General features: G+C 34.6%; 1 protein-coding gene across 5 annotated transcripts; it reads left to right on the top strand.

Annotated features, from left to right (window-relative positions):
- Positions 1–7: 7 nt before the first annotated feature.
- Positions 8–24,586, top strand: GUF1 (GTP binding elongation factor GUF1). 5 transcript variants are annotated; one of them, XM_045474191.1, is made up of 17 exons: positions 8–381; positions 1,842–1,953; positions 2,281–2,429; positions 2,696–2,776; positions 3,648–3,725; positions 4,764–4,847; positions 6,706–6,770; positions 7,764–7,967; positions 9,818–9,957; positions 11,453–11,576; positions 11,929–12,061; positions 12,873–13,016; positions 14,153–14,286; positions 17,532–17,633; positions 19,071–19,190; positions 20,786–20,822; positions 21,832–24,586. In XM_045474191.1, the coding sequence occupies exons 1-17, from the start codon at positions 217–219 to the stop codon at positions 21,967–21,969; spliced, it is 2,010 nt and encodes a 669-aa protein (XP_045330147.1). In that variant the 5' UTR covers positions 8–216; the 3' UTR covers positions 21,970–24,586. The 5 variants fall into 5 exon arrangements, with proteins under 5 accessions (XP_045330147.1, XP_045330144.1, XP_045330145.1 ...); XM_045474189.1 differs by lacking the exon at positions 8–381 and adding an exon at positions 396–523; XM_045474190.1 differs by lacking the exon at positions 8–381 and adding an exon at positions 418–604.
- The last annotated feature ends 112 nt before the right edge of the window (positions 24,587–24,698 follow it).

The raw sequence follows: 24,698 nt of genomic DNA, 5'->3' as shown, positions 1-24,698 counted from the left end.
GCAGGCGCCGAACGGCGGCGCTGCGTCCTCTGTGTCGCACCGGAGTCACTAGTTGGGCGGAGTTGTCCCCGGCAGCTTTTCTTCTCAGCCGGTGTGAAACGGTTTAGGTCTTTTTCGCCGGATCTTAGCCGGGGGCATCTTGTAGGAAATCGCGCTACCGGCGATGGCGCAGAACTGTCTCGAGGTGCAGACCTGACGCCTCCGTCGCGCGAAGGGATGTGGACTCTTGTGGGTCGGGGCTGGTCGCACGGCCGCGCGCTGGCAGTGTGGGCCGCAGGGACCGCACAGCGGGGGCGCCTGGAGCTTCTTCCCACGCCGACCCGTGGGGCCCCTGCCGAGTTCAGGGCTTGGGACAGGCTCTACACCTCGGCTGAGCGCAAGGTGACCGCCATTCGGCTCTAATTAACTCTGTTTTAAAACTTGGGAGGGCGCTCCTGGCGGATTTGGAAGCGTGAAGGGCTTCCTAAACTACCTGTGGACGCAGGTTGCGATTCTTTAAAGGCGGCAAAGCTGAGAGCTCCAGGTGCGCTCTGGGTTCTGAATCCTCCACCACTCCCCAATGTGACCTTGGACAAGTCACGTTCTGACTTTCCTAGTTTGTAATGTGGGTAACTATTGTTTATTTTATGTGACCCCAAACTTGTTTTCTGAACCTTTGTTCTTGTGGTGGAGAAGGCACTGTTTGATAACTATGAAGAGATACAGTGTAGGCAGAGAAATAGAGTAACTGGATGCAAGTTATGAGTAATTGGAAAAAATAAGACGTAAATATGATTAATTGCCCTTTTCTAAAATGCCTGGGGAATGTAAAATGAATTTATGTTGCAATTTCAAGTTCTTAAAAGTGGTATGGTCCTGTATATCTTTTTAATTGAATGCCAGTTGAAAGATGAGGGGGAGGAGGAATCCACTGGGCAAAAAAATTAGGTTTAGTTTTTTTCTTAGAATTTCTTTCACATGTAAGTTGCACCTTCATTGTCTGCTTTGTATTAGAACATTTATAAAGGTCACAACTATTGTGGATTTCACTGTAGTTTTCCTATTTTTAATGCTGGTTATGAAATACAGATTTGATTGGAAAAATAAAATATTTAGGGTACAAAAAACCAGACATACTCTACTTGTATACCCACTTTTAGCAGGTTGCAGTGAGTCTTCCTAAAGCATTAAAGATGATGTATGCAACTAAAACTAAGGAGTCACATTCTAAAATGTTTTTAAATTTTAAGTGATAAGAGTTTTTATTGTTTGTTTTTTGAGATTTTTTTGCGGATGTTAAAACTTTTTTCTCTGTCCAAATAAGTTGCCAAACAACAACAACAAAAATTTATTTAAATAAAACTTTTGAAGATAATATTAGGAGCACAGGTTTTTAACTAGATATGATTGCTGGTTAAATGTATTATGGGGGCAAAGAATTTCCTTTTTTTTTTTCTTTTTTCTCCTTAAAACATTTCTGTAGCTTTTGTTTGTATGTTTTTGTTTTTGGCCTCAAGAGGTTTTGTTAGACAAGGTGCTTGCTCTAAGCTTTTTCAGGAGCTCTAGGTGTCTTGGGTTCTTCATTCATGAAATCCTTTTCTCAGTGGTGGGAATATTTATAAGGGACTCTTAATTAGCTAAGTTATCACCTTAACAGTGAAACTCATGTATTTGATGAGTGCTATGTTAATAAATTGTTTGTAGTAAGAGTTTAGCTGTATATCTCTTTATTGTCAGAGGAATAATATAAATGTTATAAATGAAATTGTTCAAAGAAGACAAAAGGAACATTTTTGAATTAGTATGTTTCCTATCATGCAAAATGTATACTCGTAAATGTTTCATTTCTCTCTTCTTTCTAGGAAAAAATTGACATGTCTAGATTCTCTGTTGAAAATATTAGAAATTTCAGTATCATTGCACATGTGGATCATGGCAAAAGTACTTTAGCTGACAGGCTCCTGGAACTAACAGGTATTTTCATTTTATAAATGGCCATGAGTGATTAATCATTATTTTTACCATGCTTTTTGAAGTTTTATTTTAATTTAATTTTTATTAAAAAAAAAAAAAACTTTTAGTGTTTATTTGTTTTGAAAGAAAGAGCTTGAGCAGGGGAGGGGCAGAGAGAGAATCCCAAGTGGGGATTCGCAAACTGTGAGATCATGACCTGAGCTGAAATGAAGAGTTGGATATTTAACTGACTAAGCCACCCAGGTGCCCCAACTGGTTTAATTTTGTATCCAGTATTGTGTCTTTTTAAAAGCTCTTAGAAGTACCAATAACTATTTCTATTTATAGGCACAATTGATAAAACAAAAAATAATAAGCAGGTTCTTGACAAATTGCAAGTGGAGCGAGAAAGAGGAATCACTGTTAAAGCACAGACAGCATCTCTTTTCTATAATTGGGAAGGGAAGCAGTACCTTTTAAATCTCATTGATACACCGGTAAGTTGAGAATTAATTTTGTCTTTATTACTAAAGTCAGCCTTGTATTAAGAGTGCAAACAAATCCTTGTTCAGTTTTTGAACTGAACATTAAATAAACATTTAACTTTGCTTTTTGTTTCCTCAGTATGCTTATGTTTGAGTAACTTGTTTCACAAGCGTCCACTAAAAAAAAACTTAACTTTCTATCAAGTGGAGTCAGTAGGTTTGGCATAAAAAAATAATTATGGCTAACTTCAGAAGTATCAATAATTTTTGTTCCTCAGGGCCATGTGGATTTTAGTTATGAAGTATCCAGGTCCCTCTCTGCATGCCAGGGTGTTTTACTTGTGGTTGATGCAAATGAGGTAGGTACTTTTAATTTTATGTGGTGTGACGTGCTCCTTGGTTGTTCAAGAGATTTTCCTTAAAATATATTTTGGAAATAGAATGTTTACGCTTGAAAATAAGATTTATTGTATTAGTTAACCAAAATCATATGCTTTGGTCCTGTTAATTTGAAGTTTTATTGCACTAAAGCAGTCTGGAATGGACTAGTCCGTATTTTAAACATTCTATGCTGATCAGAACTGTTAAGAGATTTATCCTTCCAAAAACTCAGTTTGTAGTAGTTCTTAATTTGGGGTTTTAATACTAATTTTTAGCAGACCTTGAAAATGAATTTATTTTAGAAGTCATTTTGGATAATTTTAAGGTAATAATTTGGGAAATGTTAGGTTTAAAGAAACATGCCAATAACATTACTAAGTTCTTTTGTGGTATAAAGATAAACATAAAAACATACTGAGTGATGATGTAAGAGTTGTGATACACTATTTAAAGTAAGCTTTTGATGTATTTCAGCTTCTCATAAACTTTTCATTCTAAACCCGAAGGTATTTGTTGTGTTAGACCTTTCTTGATCTTTTCAGGGAAGGTCAAGGCCTACCTTATATGTATAGTACTGGGTTTTATAAACTGCACTGCATGAATGTGTTCTTTGGTAAGCTTTTAGGGTTCATGTTTCACGTTTTTGTCCCTAGTCCTAACAGTGTCCTCCAATAAACGTTTCCTGAAATGAAAGGAATTTTCACAAGGAATCATCCAGATGCATGGAAGTATAGATACCATAGTTTATACCTCTGCTTTTGGGGAAAATGTGTGGGATGGTATTATATTACAAGTTTTATGATAGTTGGTAGATGGTCATATCAGTATCTTGTGTCTTGATATTTCTAGGGTATTCAAGCCCAAACTGTAGCAAACTTCTTTCTTGCCTTTGAAGCACAGCTATCGGTAATTCCAGTTATAAACAAGGTAATTCCAATGAGACAACAATGCTGTTTACTATTTTACCTTCTAAAAGTAAATTTAGTGTTTGATTATTTAGTATACTATTTTTATATGAGGGATCTTCAACTCTATATTAAATATATTGGTAGGATTTACTTCTTTGAATTTGCACAGAATAGAATTGCAGCTCAAATTCCTGTATCCTTACATGTAGTTTAGAAGACAGTCTCCCTGAATTACATGGAGGGATTGAGGGCTATTTCTGCAGGAAAGGAATACAGGCAGGGCAGCCAAAATATGTCTGTTACACTAAAGCATAGATAGGAAGGGTGCCTGGGTGGCTCAGTTAAGTTTCCCGCTTCCACTCAGGTCATGATCTCATGGTTTGTGAGTTTGAGCCCTCTGTCGGGCTCTGTGCTGACAGCTCAGAGCCTAGAGCCTACTTTGGATTCTGTGTTTACCCCTCTTTTTGACTCTCCTTGACTCATGCTGTCTCTGTCAAAAATAAATATAAAAAAAATAAAACATGGATAGGAAAAGAAAAGGCACTTATAATCTTCGGGGAAATAATGTAATACATGAAACATAACAAGTGCTAAACTGAGCACTGTTGTTAAACCTTAACTTTTATGTTTTAAAACTAATAAAGAATCTTAATTTAAAAATCTGCATTGCATTTAGTTGAATTTTTTGATATTGGAGTTAAATTTAAAAGAGGCAAAGTTGCCTTACAGGTAAGACAGTTTGTTGCCATAAGTTATATCTAACTTATAGAGTCAGTTTACAGTTTAGTTAACAAATTGTTACTGAACACTTCTCCTGCCTTGAGTTGCCAGCTGCCTAAATTTTTTGCACGCCCTGCTATCTGCCCTTTGTTTTTCAATGGCTATACTTGTTAAAATTGTATTGCCTGTATCTAGGTTATTTTAACCCTTTTGAAAAGAAAAATAGAGGGATCAATTAGCTTATAAGTATGCTTTTAAATATTTCCAAATACTATTAATATGTAATACATTTTATTTTTACTGCATTAAGTAAGGCATAATGATTTTTTTTTTAAAGATCGATCTGAAGAATGCTGATCCTGAAAGGGTTGAAAAACAAATTGAAAAAGTGTTTGATATTCCAAGTGATGAATGTATTAAGGTAAGATACCCCCCTCCCCTTTTTTTTTTTGTGAAGACATAGTTATACTTTTAAAAATCTCAGGTATTGGCCTAGTGAAATTTCATAGTATTTGAGAGTCCATCATTATATAAAGTTTTCATAGTTTTACAAAGTTCTTCATATTTCATTTGATCCTCCCAGAAATCCTTGTTACGTGGTTATGACAGATAGGAATTTTCTTGTGATACAGTTGTAACAATGTTTTTTTAATGTTAATTTTGGGGGGGGGGAGGGGCAGAGAGAGAGAGAGAGGGAGACAGAATCTGAAGCAGGCTTCAGGCTCTGAGCTGACAGCACAGTGCCCAGTGTGGGGCTCTAACTCACAAGCTGTGAGATCATGACCTGAGCCAAAGTCAGATGCTTAACCGACTGAGCCACCCAGGCGTCCCACTTGAGATACAGTTGAAAGAACTAAGGGTCAAAGATTTTATCCCATTCTTAAGAGTAAGATCTAGAGAGCTAATGTGCCAGGACTAAAATGTAGGCCTTCTGCAATTGATTGCAGTAGTATTTCTTGTTAGCCATTTTGTCCTTATGGAAATACTTCCTTTGATGAGCAGGTTCAAACCAATTTTAAGACATTTGTATGTGTTACAAGTCGGGGAGAGGCAGAGAGAGACAGAGAATCTCAAGCAGGCTTCATGCTGTGTGGAGCCCAACCTGGGGCTCTGTCTCCCCAACAGCGAGATCATGACCTGAACCGAAATCAGAAGTTGTATGCTTAACCGACTGAGCCACCCAGGTGCCCCAAGTTGATACTAGTTTCAATTTGAATTTTCATTTTCAAATGATGATTTAAGTGTTGAATAGCCACAACCAAACTGCTGTGCTAGTGCTTGTGTAGTAACTATGTTAGTGCAACAATGTAATGTTTAGCTTCCACTTTCAGTCTTGTTTAATTTTTGAAAAGGCATATTTCAGGTGATAACTGTTTTTTATCTATTTAACCTTAACACAGTGGTTGATTACATACAACATTGTAATAACTGAAAAGCAGTATTTTTTTTTTCCTTAGAGACAGATACACATACACAGAATTTAATGTTTTTTATTATAAAGAGGGACCTCATAAAGCAGTCCTGGAATTATGGTTTCATAACTTGGGTTATGTTTTATTAAAGTGTAATCAACTATTCTGATTTTAATGCATCTTTACAAAATTTATTCAGGTACTTATTTGGTAGGTGTCAGCTAGGAGCACAGCAGTGAGCAGAATAGACAAGACCCCTGTCTCAGTTCATCAGAGAGGCCTCCCTAACTTACTCTGCATCATAGCATCTCTCTGAGAAAAATGTCTCATTGTATTTACATTCTCCTTGGGGAGACAGTCATTTAATAAGTAAAGAAAGAAGTAAGCATAGTAAATAATTGAATAAGACAGGTGTTGTCATGGATATTCGTTTAACAAATTGTGGTGTTTTAGGTAGAATGCCATACTTATCATCCACATATATTGTTTATTCTCTTCACGTGACAATCTTGAGATTTAGGAAAAATATAAATAATCATTTATTAGATGAGGAACTTGCAGCTCAAGAAATACGTATTGGTCAAAGTCATGCATTCCATACAGAGTCATAACTACTCAGATATTTTAAAACTCTTAGACCACTGTTCTTTCAATACCATAATCAGAATGCTTTTGTAATTTAATTAAAGAACTATAGAGTCACCCAATTGTAATGGAAGGACACTTGACGTATAGTATAAGTTTTGTGCTTCCTTTTACTACTTTTCTTTAAATTGATAACTGTTAGAATTCTTTCTTTTTTCTGATCATAAAACTCAGTCACCAGGTAGAAAAATAGTCTTTAAATGCTTATTTTTTTAAATTTAGATTTCTGCTAAACTTGGAACAAATGTTGAAAGAGTTCTTCAGGCAGTCATTGAAAGAATACCTCCGTAAGTATTTTGCTATTTATCTGTAGTTTGTTTGTCTTTAATGGTATAAAGACTGTCAGTCTGATGTGTTCTTTTAAATTTTTTTTTTTTAACGTTTATTTATTTTTGAGACAGAAAGAGACAGAGCATGAACGGGGGAGGGTCAGAGAGAGGGAAACACAGAATCTGAAACAGGCTCCAGGCTCTGAGTGGTCAGCACAGAGGCCGATGCAGGGCTCGAACTCCGGACCGCGAGATCATGACCTGAGCCGAAGTCGGACACTTAACCGACTGAGCCACCCAGGTGCCACCCATGTGTTATTTTAGATTAGCCCATTCTTGTGGTTGGAGAGGATAAGTTATTTATTTATTTATTATTTAATTTTATTACCATTTTTTAAATGTTTACTTATTTTTGAGACAGCACAAACAGGGGAGGAACAGAGAGAGAGGGAGACACAGAATCCAAAGCAGGCCCCAGGCTCTGAGCTTTCAGCACAGAGCCCAACCTGGGGCTCGAACTCCTGAGCTGTGAGATCTTGACCTGCGCCAAAGTTGGACGCTTAACCGACTAAACCACTTAGGTGCCCCTATTTTTTTAGAAATAAAAAATTAGAGGGTGCATGCCAGCTGGGGAAGGGCAGAAAAAGAAGGATAGAGAATCCCAAGCATGTTTCATGCTGTGAGCCTGACTCAGGGCTCAATCCCATGAGCCCCACTAACTGTGATATCATGACCTGAGCTGAACTCAAGGGTCAGGCACTTAATCAACTGAGCCCACCAGGCATCCCCTCATAAATCATTTTAAAACAGTCATTCATTTAAAACTTAAGGTTGAATTAAAACTGATTTAAAAATAGGCATTGTACTTTATGGGAAGATGTTTTTATCTTGACAGTTATCAGCTTTTCTCAGGTATAAGAGTAAATTAAGCATAATATTTGAGTTGAAAATAGACATTTTATTAAGATTTTAAATTTGTTATGTGTGTGTGTTTTTCCTTATTTTTAATAGTCCCAAAGTACATCGCAAAAACCCCCTGAGAGCTTTGGTATTTGACTCCACCTTTGACCAGTATAGGGGCGTGATAGCCAATGTAGCGTTATTTGATGGAGTGGTTTCCAAAGGAGATAAAATTGTATCTGCACATACTAAAAAGATACATGAAGTTAATGAAGTAGGAGTTCTGAATCCTAATGAGCAGCCAGCACATAAACTGTAAGTAATCTACAATAGTAATTAAAATACATTTGTATGTGTTTCTATCTCTGCCTTTCTTAGATTGGTATCCTTAGTCCCAATTTCGTAACTCAGACAAAAAAAAAAAAAAAACAACAAAAAACTTACCATTAAATGCAATTAAATATTAAATGCTTTCGCAAAAGGAATTTCATGTGTGAAGGACAGTATAAATTTGATGTATTTTTATTCCTTTTGACTAGTTGTGACAAATTTTATGATCCTAGTGCACATTGGTTCCTATATTGATATATTTGATGAGACAGTGAAAGAGATGGTTCTGTCACCGATATATATCCACATTATACTGGGTATCAGTTTTGATACTTAATTTTTTATAATTAGATTTTTCAACATAAAAGTAGTGAAGAAAATTTGGTAATTCTTTTCTTTAGTATGGAATTCATGGTAAAACTTTGATTGGGATCCATGGCATGTGGGGTTTAGCGAAAAACTGAATTCTGAGTTCACTTACAAATATTTGCCTGCCTACTCCATCAGTATTCTGGGTACTGATGGGATAAATCACCTGGTACATACTTGGAGCATTCTAAGGTCTTTGTTTCCTCATCTGTAAAAATTAAGGTAGTAAATTAAGTGGGTATATAGTCACACTTGATCGTTTAATCTTGTATGTCTAAAACTAGCACTGTTTTGCTCGTTACATTTTTTAATTGAGTCATAAAATCTATTTTATTTTTATTCTTTTTGTTTCTTTTTTTTTTTAATGTTTATTTATTTTTGAGATAGAGACAGAGCATGAGCGGAGGAGGGGTAGAGAGAGAGAGGGAGACACAGAATCCAAAGCAGGCTTCAGGCTCCGAGCTGTCAGCACAGAGCCCGACGCGGGGCTCGAACTCACGAGCTGTGAGATCATGACCTGAGCTGAAGTTTGGATGCTTAACCTGCTGAGCCACCCAGGCGCTCCTTAAGTTTCTTTTTAATGTTTATTTATTTTTGAGAGAGAGAGCAAGACAGGACATGAGCGGGGGAAGGGCAGAGAGTGAGGGAGACAGAATTGGGAGCAGGCTTCAGGTTCTGAGTTGTCAGACTCAGAGCCAGACGCAGAACTCGAACCCCTGAGCCATGAGATAATGACCTGAGCCAAAGTCGGACACTCAGCTGACTGAGCCACCCATGACCCCCCTAGTCATAAAATCTATTTTAATTTTACTCAAATTGAGGTCTCAGTTACATCATATAGATCATAACATTGACTATTACTGTATCTTCACTAAAGATTTTGGTATTTATCCTAAATGTAAATTAGTTTGTTATCATGTAGGAAATTTTCTTAAAAAAAAAAAAAAAAAAAAAAGAACTAGAACTAAGGTAAAAACTCTGAAATTTTGGGATCTGCTCTTTTCCTATAAGAGGAACATCAAATTGACGTCAGATTTATTTAAGAGTTCACATTTTTCTGCTTGGTTAAAAATCTATTTTTTTTTTTTTAAGTACATTTGTGATACAAGTCACTAATAAAATAGTGTTTTACACTATAGGAAGCATTTGGTGTTTTTGCACTTAGTTTTACTGTGTTTACGTTATATTTTAGAAGCTGTTGTTTAATTTGCAAAGGTGGGCAGAGTCATGAAGAAGACCATAGACTTGTTGTGTTGCAGAGGTCCTTGATAATGGATTGTAAAGCATGGTATGTTTTTTTTGCTGACAATCCTTAGCATTGAGAATTGTGATATGTAATACTTACTTTGAATTAGACAAGGTTTTGTTTGGAAAGTGTAATAATTTCCTGGAAAGGTAGAGCTAATTATGAGTTTGCATTTGAAACACTAAAGCAGTCAATATTTCCATATAATAATTTTATTTAGATATGCAGGACAGGTGGGCTATCTGATTGCTGGGATGAAAGATGTCACTGAAGCACAAATAGGAGATACATTGTATTTACATAAACAACCAGTGGAGCCCTTGCCTGGGTTTAAATCAGCGAAACCAATGGTATTTGCAGGTGAGGAGCTCACAAATTCAAAGGATGAGGGCCAATTTGTTGTGTAAACTGAAATAAAAATTACTAGAAATACTCATTTTAAATAACAGCTAAACTAGAATTCTCTGCTTCTTTTAGATTTTTTGTGTGCTATTTATGTGTATTAGTTAATTTCATATGTGTAGTGAAACTTTATGTAGGAAATCATTTCCTAAACTTTTAGAACTTAAAAAATACAAGCGCTTAAGAAATAAGCTATCTGATGTATGAAAGAGCATAGTAATATGAATCTCCTTCTTGTTTTCCTAGAGAGTAAGTCATTACATTTGGAATATTTCTCTTTTTTTTTTTTTAAGTGTATTTATTTACTTGTTGCTGGTGGCAGTGGGAGAGAGAGAACATGAGTAGGGGAGGGTCAGAGAGTGAGGGAGAGTGAGGCTTTGCCTGCCAGTGCTGAGTCTGACACGGGGCTTGGACTCGCAAACTAGGAGATCATGACCTGAGCCAAAATCAACAGTGGAATGCTTTAACTGAACCATCCATGAGCCCCTAGAATATTTTTCTAATTAGGATGTTTTTATCACTAATTATCAGTGGACATTTACTGAGTGCCTTCCTGTTAGTTGGACTTTCTTTAATACTGTGCAGTGCTGAGGGTGCTTGGGTGGCTCAGTTGGTTGAGCATCTGACTCTTGATGTCCACTCAGGTCCTGATTTCGTTGTTTATGAGATCAAGCCCCTTATCAGGCTTCATGCTGAGCATATAGCCTGCTTGGGATTCTGTCTCCTTCTCTGTCTGCCCCTTCCCCACCTCAAAATAAATAAACTTAAAAAAAATATATTGTACAGTGCTAGTGTAGATAGTGGATAGTGGGGATAGTGTTACCCCTCCTGTGTATAACTTCACAACCTTTTACTACTGTGTGGTATTACAGACGTTTGAAAAAGAAACACCTGATTGAACGTCATTAAGTTACTCTATGCTGGGTATCTAGCGTTTGGTTTTCTCCATTTAGGATCTTGCACTGGGAAGTAGGAAGTTTGTTTATGCCCACTTTTAGGCAAAGTCAATCATATCTTTGGTTTTAATAGATTATCTGCCCTGAAGAATTAAGGATTTGGTGTAGTTTTTATTTTTACTTGTTTTTTTATCTACTAATGGAGTTTCATTTGTAGCTGTGGAATGTCTTTAACTTTTGTTTCTTGAAATATATTTTTCTTACAATAGGTTTAATTTTCATGGTTCTTCTTTATTTTAATTATATTTGTGCAAACACATAAAAAAATCACTTGGAGTGTGAATCCAGTTGTAAATTCATAAGGCTTTGAAACTTAAAGATATTTAAAGCCAATGTAACTTAACATTCAGTTTTTTTAGCATGCCAGTTCTTGTGGTCAGTGAAATATAGGGAAGTAATTTAAAAGGTAAATGATTAATTTTGATCTTGGAAGCATTGTATATTTAGCTTTTAGGCATATTTTCACATGTGATAATTAGAAATCATTGTGTCCTCAGGAATGTACCCTATAGACCAATCTGAATATAATAATCTGAAGAGTGCTATAGAAAAACTGACTATAAATGATTCCAGTGTGACGGTTCATCGAGATAGTAGCCTTGCCTTAGGTGCTGGCTGGAGGTAAGATTCTATTACACCGTAGTGTCAGATTTTTATTGAAAAATGAAGTTTAAGTGGTTTATTGCTCCTGTACATTTGATTACTGAGGATAAGTTCTTGTTAGTGTAAAGGTAACTAAAACAACCATCTGCCTATTTCACCCTGTATTCGTGTCCTGTGGGTAAGTTTTATAGCAATTTTAAATAGAATCCCAATGGAAATTTTGAGTCCTATTTAATAACAGCATTTAATTATGATGTGAATTGCTTGAATGACTTTTGATTCTACCCTTCCTCCACAAAGTAAGACTATGTTCATCAAAGGAACTAGACCCCTGAGACAGATATTTGGAGCTTGGCTTTTTCTCTCCCAGGTTGGGATTTCTTGGACTTTTGCACATGGAAGTTTTTAACCAGCGACTAGAACAAGAATATAATGCTTCTGTAATTTTGACAACCCCTACTGTTCCATATAAAGCTGTTCTTTCATCAGCAAAATTGATAAAGGTACTGTTGTGAACCAGCATACATGGGAAAACTAAATACGTGTGTGTGTGTGTATGCGGAATGCAAGAGAAACTTTTTAGTACACCATTAGCTGAGTAGCTATTATGTGAGCTATTTCTTGATTAGTAGACATTAAAAATTGAATTACCTTATGACTAATGATAAAGAAGCCGCTTAACTAATCCATGCAGTATTTTTCTTAACCTGATAAAAATCTGTATATTGTCAATATTAGCCTGTTACTGAGAGTAAAAAGTAGAATTAGTAATTTAAATACTGTTCAAAATCTAGCACAAAAATGAAGAATATAATTTTGGTCATAAGTAGTTTATCTTATGAAAAGTGAAGCATTTATTGCTATCTGGCTGTAGGAAATTTTAGATTTCAGGTTAATGATAGAGACAATACTGTATTCCATCTAAGTGGCAATATATTCATTCTAAACAAATATTAACATTGGCATCTGTAAATATCTTCCAACAAAATTAACTTAGGAAGCTAATGCCTTATAATGGGCAGATTAAAATGTACTTTTACATCATACTATTTCTAAGTGGTACATGAGATGTATTTAGTAAATGTCGATGAACAGAATATATTACTTATGAAAAATTGTTACTAAGTGGTTATAATTCGATAGTTTTAAAATATAAAGCATGTTAAGGTAATAGTCTAACCTTGAGGAATTATTTTGTTTTTATTCAACAAGTGCAATAACAAAATAAATGCTAGCATATACTGTAAAAATTGAAAATTTTCAAATGTAATTATTAAAATCTTGCTTAGCTATTGGTGGTTTTCTTATTTTTAGGAATACAGAGAAAAGGAAATTACAATCATCAATCCTGCACAATTCCCTGAAAAATCAAAAGTAACAGAATATTTGGAGCCTGTTGTTTTGGGTACCATTATCACACCAGATGAATATACTGGGAAAGTAATGATGCTTTGCCAGGTATAAATGTAATACAATTTAATATAAAAGTAAATTTAGGGGCGCCTGGGTGGCGCAGTCGGTTAAGCGTCTGACTTCAGCTCAGGTCATGATCTCGCGGTCCGTGAGTTCGATCCCCGCGTCAGGGTCTGGGCTGATGGCTCAGAGCCTGGAGCCTGTTTCCGATTCTGTGTCTCCCTCTCTCTCTGCCCCTTCCCCGTTCATGCTCTGTCTCTCTCTGTCCCAAAAATAATTAAATGTTAAAAAAAAAAAAAATTAAAAAAAAAAAAGTAAATATAGTCCTCCCTAACTGGTTCCTGCTCAGGTTTTGAAAGGTTTCCTTCTGCAGAGCACATTCAATTTATAAGAAATTTTCACAAAGGTCTTATCTACATGTGTATATATAAAGAGAGAGGTGTATAGATATCTATACTTTTAAAATCAGTGATTTTAAGTAAGAGAAAATAGAATTGCAATTTTGATCATCTGTCTTAATTTACTGAGTTGATAGTTTAGCAAAGGAAAGAAACTTGATGCTTATTTATATTGACTAGCTGAAAGAATAATTTAGCCTTTTTAGTACTTGAAATTGAGGATAGTTTGAAGGATAACTATAATATTTGAGACTTTTGACTCAAGTTTTTGCCACATTGTAATAAATGACTTAATCCACAAATCACAGTCCTCAAGACAAACCTATTGAAATACTCTGACCTGTATTGGAAAGAATTCTAAAATGATTACTAGTGGACTTGCACTTTAATTCTGTATTCACAAACTAGAAAACTTTGGTCAGTCACTTAATTTCTTTGGGCCTAAGTTTTTTATTTGTAAACCAAGAAATTAGAACTTTTACTTTATCTATAATTACATTTGGTTTATTTTTGCATACTATGTAATTTTAAAAAGATAAAATTCTTAGATAAAGACAAAGTATTAAAAGCTTTAGTAGTAAATATGTTATATACAAAATAGTCCTCTGTATTATAAGTATTGTTTTCAGAATTCTAGTAGACCATTAAAGAAATATTCCTTCATTTTGCCACTCTTTATTAGGATTTGTAAGGAAATTTTTAAATTGGTAATCAACCTCTTTCTATATTCATTTTAAACCATTTAAATAGGTTATCATTAAACACATTTTTTTTCTTTTTTAGGCTCGAAGAGCAGTTCAGAAGAATATGATATTTATTGATCAAAATAGAGTTATGCTTAAATATCTTTTCCCTTTGAATGAAATTGTGGTGGATTTTTATGATTCTTTGAAATCCCTGTCTTCTGGATATGCTAGGTAAAAATTTTATGAGAAATTGAGATACCTGGACAATTTGTTTGAAATATTGACCAGCATGAGTATTTTAATACTCTATTTATTTAATAATCTCTGCTCTCTTGAGGATAGTTGAGAAACCACTCTAAGGATAGAAAGTCTTGGAGCAACCTTGTAAGTGTTAGGGAGTACTCATAATTTGCTTATGGAAGAATGAGTTCCTTTGATTCATCAAGCTATTACCCTGCTTTTAGGAAAAAAAAAAAGTAGTATCCCCTTGATAAAAAGAGTGTACTCCCCCAGTCCCTTAGAATTATATGTAATTTCAAGAAGCTACTATGATGGAGTGCCCGGGTGGCTCAGTTAAGCGTCCAACTTTGGCTCAGGTCATGAGGTTCGTAAATTTGAGCCCCGTGTCGGGCTCTTTGCTGACAGCTCGGAGCCTGGAGCCTGCTTCAGATTCTGTGTTTCATTCTCTCTCTGCCCCTCCCCTGCTCATACTTAGTTTCTCTTTCTCAAAAATAAATAAAACATTAAAAAAAAAAAGCTACTGTGATCTCAGTGGCACATTTAATATGTATTTGTAGTTATGTAATCCTAAGAGCACCTCTATACATTTGGAAAACAGAAGTACATATTTAGTCTGTAAAAAATGGTTGGTGTGCCCTTGTATCTGTGAACACTTTAATAACTTGTTCTTCCCTGGAATAAGTGATCCACATTGTGAAAACCATGGTCTCATCCCCAGGAGTACCTGGAGGAACAGCCCTCTAGAAGTGAAGGAAGATTTAATACTAAGTAACAAGTCAATGCATAGCATTTTGGGAATAGTATATATTGGGGTAAATAACTCTAGATACCCTGAGTATCCTGAAATCTTAAATTACTGGAATATAAATATATTTTTATAAATATATATACATTTAATTTGTATATATTTAATTTAAGTTTAATTATTTAAATTATAAATTATTTAAATATAAAATAAATTTAATATATTTAACTTAATTATAAATATATAAATTACTAGAATATAAATATATTGGAATACAAAGAAAATATAGAATATGCTGGGGGAATAGAAGGGAAAATGAATATTCACATCTATAAAAAACACATTCAAAGAAAAATTACAATACTCAAAGAACATGCTACAGTGACCTGGAAATTTAGCTTTATGAAAGGAGCTTTTTAATGAAAAAGTCATTATAACCCTTGATACAAAGGAGTATTCTTTGTGTGCGTTTGTATTGAGAAATTATTTTTTCTGCTTTGTCACCCAATATTTTTCTTCTTTGTCTTCTTTCAGACAAGAACTTAAATAAGTGGCAATGGGATTTAAACTAAAATGAATTGAGGCAGCATGTTATTAAACAATTACTGTAATTAAAAGATCACTAAGCTAAGTGGTTATAAATAACATTTTAAACAAAAGCCTGTCAATTGTAGTTTGCATTTGAATACATCACTGTGTGAATTAAGTGATCTTAAAATCTTTTAGTTTAGAAACTTAAATTTCAGATTAAATGAGAGAACATGTTTAATTTTGAACTATGTAAAAATAAAATAATGCCAGCTTCCAGAATTGAGGTAATTCTTATGTTCAAAATGTATCTTTTTTATATGCAGTCAATTCCTTACTTAAAAAAAAAATCCATCATAGCCTAGGTTATCAGCTTCTCATGGATTGAGATTAGGAACAATTTCTCTTAAACCAAGTGGCAAGAATCTTCTGCAGCTGGGTCAGAGGAGGAAATTCCTTTCTTATATAAAGACTATATTGAAGCTGCTTCTGACACTTAACTTTGATAGACCTGTTTGCCCTCAAACCCCAAGTAGCCTTTTGGAATTCTAAATGTGTTTCCTTCATTCCAGTGGTACACTTGAATGAATATTTTGAATAGAGGTTAGGTTTCCATTGGGCTGGCTTAGAAATACAGGCATTTGGGGGCGCCTGGGTGGCGCAGTCGGTTAAGCGTCCGACTTCAGCCAGGTCACGATCTCGCGGTCCGTGAGTTCGAGCTCCGCGTCGGGCTCTGGGCTGATGGCTCAGAGCCTGGAGCCTGTTTCCGATTCTGTGTCTCCCTCTCTCTCTGCCCCTCCCCCGTTCATGCTCTGTCTCTCTCTGTCCCAAAAATAAATAAACGTTGAAAAAAAAATTAAAAAAAAAAAGAAATACAGACATTTGTATAATGGCTTCTTTTGAAAAAATGAGTGAAGAAATTGTAAATTTGGAGCACAGAACATTTTTAAAGTTGTAAACAGGTGATATCTAGGGACTATGTCTAGGTCTTCTTACCTCTGTTTGTGTTCTGCATAGTACTTATGATGGCATATAATAAATGCTTAATAATGTTTGTTGAAGAAAAAGGATTTAGCAAAACTTGATAATAATCTGGTTTTAGAGAGTATGAGTATCAACTTGTCACCTTCCTGCTAAAAGCTTTAGAAACCAAACATTTGCAACTCTAGGCATGAGTTCGTTTTCCAGTTAAGACAGTTTAGGACTATCCACGTTCTTATCCATAACTGAAAAGACATGCAAGCATAATTAAAGTTTTCTTTCTCATTAGACCTCAGTTTTGTAAGTTAACTCTGTTTTAATTGGCATGATAAGCTTTGACCATATTGTTTAATAGTAAACAGCTGATGCTAACCAAGTGCTTCTATGTGCTAAGTTAGGCTCTGTTCTAAATAGCTTGGTTTTTTTTTTTTGTTTTTTTTTTATTAGGTACTGTTCAAATGCTTTATATGTATTAATTCATTTCATCCCTAAAAAAGCAGATTCAAACTGAATAGCAATATATGAAGTCCGAAAGTCTTATTTATGACGACTCTTTATCAAAGCCATAACATTTATTTAACTGGCAACAGAAAACTAAACAGAAACCCAAACTTAGTGAAATTCTGAGAATTAATATATACTATTGTCTACAGCCAGCAAGCAGCTGTTGGGAGGAAACATTGGGAAGAATGTGACATTTGCCTTCATTGTCCCATTTTCCTAGACTGGCTTACCAATTTATTTTCCTTTCCCTCATAAAGCATGTTCCCCTTGCTTTTGCCTCTCATTTCATAAATGTGAAAAGATGAGGGAGTTTGTTTCTCACTCTGGTCATTTAGATCTGTTTATGTGAAATGTATGTTTAATATTTTGATAGAAAGTTGGGTGGAGGATAGGGGAAGAAAAAAGATGTTTTGTAAAGAGAAATAATCTGTTGGGAAGTATAATGTTTATCTACCACTTGGGTATTTTTCCTTCATAGTTTTGATTATGAAGATGCAGGCTACCAGACTGCAGAACTTGTAAAAATGGATATTCTGCTGAACGGAAATATTGTAGAGGAGCTGGTAACTATTGTTCACAAGTAAGTTGAATAGAAATTAGCATTCGTGGAATGTGAAAGTAACCACTTTTGACATGTTTTTAAATTATTGATCATTTTTATTTGACAATGACATTTTGAAAACTTAAAAGTAATTAATTAAATTTCCTTGTACTAGTTTCTCCTTCCATTCTTTTTCCATGCTTCTTTTTTCCAAACTATTAAATATGAAAGAAGAGAATTATAGTAAAAAAGGATAGTGTCATGGAAAGAAATGTTTTCCTTACCAAAATAGGACAAAATAAATGATTTTAAACTTCATGATAGGTTTAGAATTGAGAACAAGTTTTTATCTTCATAAAAAATGTTTAATGAAAAATGAAATACCTTACACATTGAACAAATAGCAGATTGATAAAAATAATGGAGCACTTGTTTAATAATCATGTTATGTTAAACCATTCTAAAACTATATTGTGGAGTACTGTTAAGTGACAAAAATGCCTACTAAATAAAAAGCCAAACATATATACATTATGTTCCAAACTGTAAAATAACAAATATAATATGTATGCAGGAAAATAGCTGGACGGATATATGTTTAACACAGAGATTCTAAAATGTTTAACATTGGTTTTCTATGGGTGAGGGGAATGGTTTTTATGTATGTTTTTCTAGATTTTCTGTAATAGGTCATGTTATTTTTGCAATCAGAGAAGTCCTATCATTCAGAGAGAAGCGATGTTTATGACAGATGAGTTCCATTTGAACCTCCTGAAGAAATCACCTTTATTGGGCACCTGGGCGGCTCAGTCTCTCTCTTTTTTATTTTTATTTTTATTTTTTTGAGAGAGAGAGTGCAAGCAGGGGAGGGACAGAGAGAGGGAGACAGAGAATTCGAAGCAGGCTCCAAGCTCTGAGCTGTCAGCCCAGAGCCCAATGTGGGGCTCAAACTTGTGAACCGCAAAATCATGACCTGAGCCAAAGTTGGAAGCTCAACCGACTGAGACACCCAGGTGCCCCAAGGTCAGTCTCTTAACTCTTGATCTCCTCAGCTCAGGTTGTGAGTTCAAGCCCCGTATTTGTCTCCACACTGGGCGTGGAGTCTACTTAAAACAAGAAATGGATTAATCCAAAAAAAAAGAAAGAAATCACCTTTATGTTTATTATACATATAGGCTAGAAAGCTACTTTGTTATTATTTTTAGTTTTGAGAGAGCGAGCATGAGCTGGGGAGGGGCAGAGAGCTTGCACAAGCAGGGGAGGGACAGAGAGAGAGGGAGACAAAGAATCTGAAGCAGGATCCACACTGTCCGCGCAAAACCCAATGCAGGGCTCAGGGCTTGAACCCGTGAACCATGAGATCATGACTTGAGCTGACACTGGACCCTTAACCTACTGAGCCACGCAGGCACCCCTAGAAAGCTACTTTAAATGTTTGTATTTAGGATGTGTAAACAGTTGCATTTTCTCTCTCAGAGACAAAGCACACTCTGTTGGCAAAGCCATATGTGAACGTCTGAAGGATTCTCTTCCTAGGCAACTGTTTGAGATAGCAATTCAAGCTGCTATTGGAAGTAGAATCATTGCAAGAGAAACGTGAGTTGAAATTCATTTTTGTTCCCTGTTTTAGAAATGATAGATGGTTAGAAATGATAAGACTTAAGAATGAAATAATACTGAAAAATTTAACTTCTCATTGGCCTAAGCTTTATTCCTACTCGGGGAAATACTAAACTGGTTTTTAATTCCGTTTAATTAAGTGATGACTGTTATAATGATTTACTTAAATTTAACATTTTAAGCTATATTATGTATAATTATTAACATAATGGACATTGGTTTGAGGAATTGCTTTATTTCCACTCATTTTACTGAATGACTACTGAATTTACTGAGTTAGGAATAGTGCATAAGCTACTAGCAACTGAAACTTTTGAAGAAGTTTTGAAAAAAAGAATTGTTGGAGATATTCTTCCAAAAGACAAAATTAAATTATGATTTTTTACTTAAAGCACTTAATATTACTTCCTCAGAGTTAGCAGAATTATAAATCAGAAAGATGAGAGAAGAATGCTAATGTATTAAGCTTTGCATTGTAGATTGATTATGTGATTCAGTAGACATGGAAAATAGGTTAATTTATGTAGGAAACTGGTCTTTTTTATGATATGTGATCTATAAATTGGGACATGGAATAAGCTGTTCTATTAGTAACAGTAAGTGCAAGAACTATCTGGTAGCATATTTCTTTCCTTGACTTCTGGGAAATCAGAAGTCTTTGCTTAGCTGGAAATTGCTATTCAGTTGTAGTTTAAACCCAAACTTGCATGTGTCAGTAGTGGTGAAGTGACAACCACCATTTTTATATAGTCTTTGGATAAATTTTATGCCTGTATTTGTAACGAATTTTTCTTTCTTAACGCAATTTTGCTTTAGTTAATTGTTTTGAGTTTCATGAATACCCGGAGATTGGTCAGGAATTGATAACCAGGGAACATCCTGGAAAGTGCAATTTAAAATATCAAATAATTCTAACGTAAGTGTGTTGAAGTAGAATACCTTAAAGGAAAAAAATAGATTTTTATATCCTACGAATATATATAAATGGAGCTTTTTTCAAATTTCCTGTCTTCCACCAAATGCTATAGAAATTTCTTAATTCTTATCCTTTTAGAAGCACTATAGAGAGATTAGTTTATAACTGCTTGAGTGGATATATTAAAATTATTTAGTTTTCCCAGAAAAGAGTTTTATAAAAATAATATATTCTTTATATTCCTAGTCACTCTTAACCCACATTTGGTAGAGTTAGTGATGCGATGATAACCATTTTTAAATTTTTTGGTAGTAGTGCTTAGTAGTAGTTTTAGGTTGAGCCAGAAATTACTTTGTATAATTCTTTTAATTAAGGTCATATAATTAAGGCTTGAATTTGGCCTAATCAAGACTACACACAAGCCTTGACCTTTTTTTATTCTTAATAAAATTTATGTTGATGTTCATGCTGAATTCATTTTCTATTTTATGTCAAATACACCCAAATAGATACAAGAGCATTTGAGCTAATTTTAGTTACGTATAACATGATCATTTAAATCTTTAGTAAAGGAGAGATTGTTTTTGAAAATAAAGTACTTTTAAAGAGTGTAATGAAATTATGTAATTCTTATATAAAATTTCCTCTTTTACAGTGTGAAAGCCTATAGGAAAAATGTTTTGGCAAAATGTGTACGTATCTACCTGTATTCTACTTTGAATAATAGATCTATTTTATGGGTTTAAAGTCAAAAGCAGTATAAATATATTGGTTTCCATTGTTTTTACAATAACTTTTTATTTCATCTCTAGGTTTTTTTTTTTTTTTTTTTTTTTAATGTTTATTTATTTTTGAGAGAAAGAGTGTGAGCAGGGGAGGGGCAGAGAGAGAAGGAGACAAAATTTGAAGCAGGCTCCAGGCTCTGACCTTTCAGCCCAGAGCTGGACATGGGGCTCAAACCCACCAACCATGAGATCATGACCTGAGCCGAAGTTGGACGCTTAACCGACTAAGCCACACAGGGTCCCCTAGTTTTCTTTTTAAATAGGGAAATCTCAGGTTGACTAACATATTCATTTTGATAACATTCTTATTCCATCTTATTTATAAAAATTTCCTTATATTAAGTACTGTGTAAGATAGTATTTTGTAACAGTTAAGATCAGGATAACATTATTGACCTAATTTCCAAGGAGAGATTTTGAAGACAATGACTGTGGGAAGAGTATGGCAGTTTGAAATCCACCTCTCTTACATTGCTTTGTTGAGGTGTCTTTTCTGTTAAAACGTTTTCTTAACTCAGTTATGAGAATCAACCAGTAAATGCCTTTTCTAAATCCTTAGCATAGGGACTGGCACATTTGTGCCTATGTGAGTTTATTGGACTATAGATAAATGATGCAAAATTTCAAGACTTGAATCAGTAAGAGGATTGATAATTCTTCTTTGACATGCATAACATAGTACTAGATTTCATTGGTGAGTTTCATCTCATCCAAAATATAAATAAAGCCTTTATCATTCTTTGAGAAGATGTTAAATTAAGATCTATGAAAGGATTAGAAAGGTAACTGCAGATGTGTATCTCATGGGTAATAATTGTAAGGTTATTGTAGTTGTGTTGATGTCTGTATGTAATTGTATGATTAATTTTCTATGGAGTAATTTGTTGGACTTCAAATTTTTAAAAATATTTTTCAGTATGGTGGTGATATTACCCGAAAAATGAAACTTTTGAAGAGACAAGCAGAAGGAAAGAAAAAACTGAGGAAAGTTGGCAACATTGAAGTTCCAAGAGATGCTTTTATAAAAGTTCTAAAAACACAATCTGATAAGTAATTGCTGGAAAAAAAATATAATGAATTTTCATAAATTAAAATTTGTGTATCTTTTTTCTTAGTAACTGTATATGTTGACAACAGAGTGAAAATTACAAAAGTTGCTTGTTGCTTTCAGGGTTTTTGGGTTTAAGTAACCTATTAGCAGGGGCACCTGGGTAACTCAGTCGGCTAAGTGTCATTCTCTTGATTTCGGTTCAGGTCATGATCCCATAGTTTGTGAGTTCGAGCCCCACATTGGGCTCTGTGCTAGCGACTCAAAACCTGCTTGGGATTCTCTTTCTCTCTCTGCCCCTTCCCCACTCATTCCCCACCCCGCCCCCTCAAAAATAAAAAAAAAAATAACCTATTAGCTTTTCTTTGAAAAGGAAGTAGTAGGTGGATAAGAGCTTGGATTCTGAAGCCATATTGTCTGGTTTCAAACTTCTGTTCCGCCACTCACTGGCAAGGTAGATTGTTACCTAATCTCTGTTTACTCTTTAGTAAAATCAGGATTATACTATTATTTACTTCCATAGGTTGTTGGGAAGATTATATCAGATAGTATGCTTAGAATATTCAGAAGAGTGTATGACACAATAGTATGTACTTAGTGAATCTTAACTATTTTGTTTTCACGCATATTTTTTTTAAGTTTATTTTGAGAGAGCAAGCACACATGAGCAGGGAAGGGACAGAGAGAAAGGAAGGGAGAAAATCCTGAGCAGGATCCTTATTGTTGGGGCAGAGCCTCACATGGGGCCCCATCTCACGAACCAAACTGAGATCATAACCTGAGCTGAAATCAAGAGTTGGACGCTTAACTGACTCAGCCCCCCAGATGCCCCATGAGTATTTTTCTTACACTGAAAGGCCCCATACTTAAGATTCTCTCTAGTTCAACCCCAAGATATCCTCAAAATCACCTTATCAATTTATTGTTAGCTTGATTAAATTTAGATTTATAGGAGTTATTAAATAAAGTCAAATAGCATACTAGCTGGACATGTGCTGTTTAGTTTTTGTTAAAATTTTTATAAATATTTGGAACTAGACAATTTATATACACATCTAAATTAAAATTAAGGGTAGGAGCTGTCTTAATTTTATAATTAAAATGCATTTGGTGCAAAATGATGGGTATTTGGTATTAGCAGCAGTATTAATAATATTAATTGCTAGATTTCATAATTGAAAATTTGGGCTTTAGTTAAGTAATTTAGTTGAAGTCACACAGGCAGTAAATGGTTGTCATGCTTTAAAATATGTCCTTTTAACTACCATGTTTACCAAGTTAATGAACAAATGAGAGGGCAGATGGTATTACAGTAAGAGAAATAATTTAGCTATTTAATCTTGTCCTCTACCTTGAATGTACTGAATGACGTAAATGTCTTTTGGGGATAAGACTATTGATACATGTTATACTAAGGTTATTACATTATGAAGTAATTCTACATAAGATAGGATTTATTAAAATTGTGTATAGAAGTTAATTACCTGTGATTTCATCCTTGTATAACCTTAGATATCTTTCCTATCTCTTCTAGCTGTATTAGAACAGATGAAATATGAAATTCTGTAACAGTATTTTGGAAAATGGCAGTATATTTGAAACTAGAAGAGCATTTACATATAATTTCTAATAGAGTGTTCTGTTCCACCATTACTTTCAGGAGAAAGAAGTTGGTACCTGACATGAAGTATACACCATGTGTGTACTATGTAATATTTGTGTTTTATTAGTAGGCATAGAATTTGGACACATTTAATTTTCTTCCTTTAAGCTCTGACTTTTTAGGAAGCAATTTTACTTAAAGTAATAAAATATATTTTTCAAATTTTTTAATATAAGCTTAAGTTCTCTCCCCTGGTCATTCTACCAAACAGATGATTTTCATGGTTTAGAGTTGTGTGCCTTCTAAGTGTATCCCTGATAGGACCTTGCTATACTAAGATTTTTGCAGATACTACAATAATGTAAATGAGTATTAGAATAGCCACCATTTATTGAGTTTAATATGTGACAGCCACTGAGCTGAGCTCCATAGGCATTGCGTCATTCAGTCTACACACAGTCAAGATACAGATACTATTACCATCCTATCTTACAAGGCAAGAAGCTCAGACTCCCACATTGCCAGTGTCATTGACAGAGCTAGGATTTAAACAGTGGTTTCTTTATCCAAACCCCACCAGTTCTTAGCTACCATATTTTATTGCCTTGTGGAAATATCTATTAACCTTCTTAGTTCTTTACTTAGCAGCAGCTTGGCCTCTGAGCTAGGGAGCTAGAGTCACCAGAAATCAGTTTGCTTGAGGACCTGAACCTAAAACCAGCACCTAACATCAGGGGCAGTGATGGAAAGATCTTCTAAACTGTGTTTCAGCTATCCCATTTAAAGCACAGAAGTTAACTACTGAACCATGTACTAAAACAGGTATCTTTAGCTATTTCACTATAATACTAGGACATTCTTAGTTAAGATTGTTTGTAGTAAACGGTACAATTTTATTACCAGGTGTGTGACTGGAAGATTATACTGACATACTAGTCATTTAAAGACCATTTGTAACACTTAAGGTTATTATAACTGCATTACCTGTAATTAAAGGAGCATATTTTATTTTAAACGTTATATTTATTTTTAATTTTTATTGTTAATACATTTCAATCACATTTCAATGAAGGTATGCTTAATTAAGTATGTTAAATAATGTTCTTCTAGGTGCAAAATATGCAGAAGGGAG

Source organism: Leopardus geoffroyi, chromosome B1 (assembly GCF_018350155.1).
Source record: "Leopardus geoffroyi isolate Oge1 chromosome B1, O.geoffroyi_Oge1_pat1.0, whole genome shotgun sequence".
Classification (NCBI taxonomy): domain Eukaryota; kingdom Metazoa; phylum Chordata; class Mammalia; order Carnivora; family Felidae; genus Leopardus; species Leopardus geoffroyi.
This window is presented reverse-complemented; position numbering and strand designations above follow the sequence as displayed.

Bases quoted from the DNA above. Each gene is read 5' to 3' on its own strand.
- GUF1 (XM_045474191.1), top strand. From the start codon at position 217: ATGTGGACTCTTGTGGGTCGGGGCTGGTCGCACGGCCGCGCGCTGGCA. The intron at 2,430-2,695 runs GTAAGTTGAGAA...TTTGTTCCTCAG, and splicing joins TAAATCTCATTGATACACCG to GGCCATGTGGATTTTAGTTA. The intron at 20,823-21,831 runs GTACGTATCTAC...AATATTTTTCAG, and splicing joins AAAATGTTTTGGCAAAATGT to TATGGTGGTGATATTACCCG.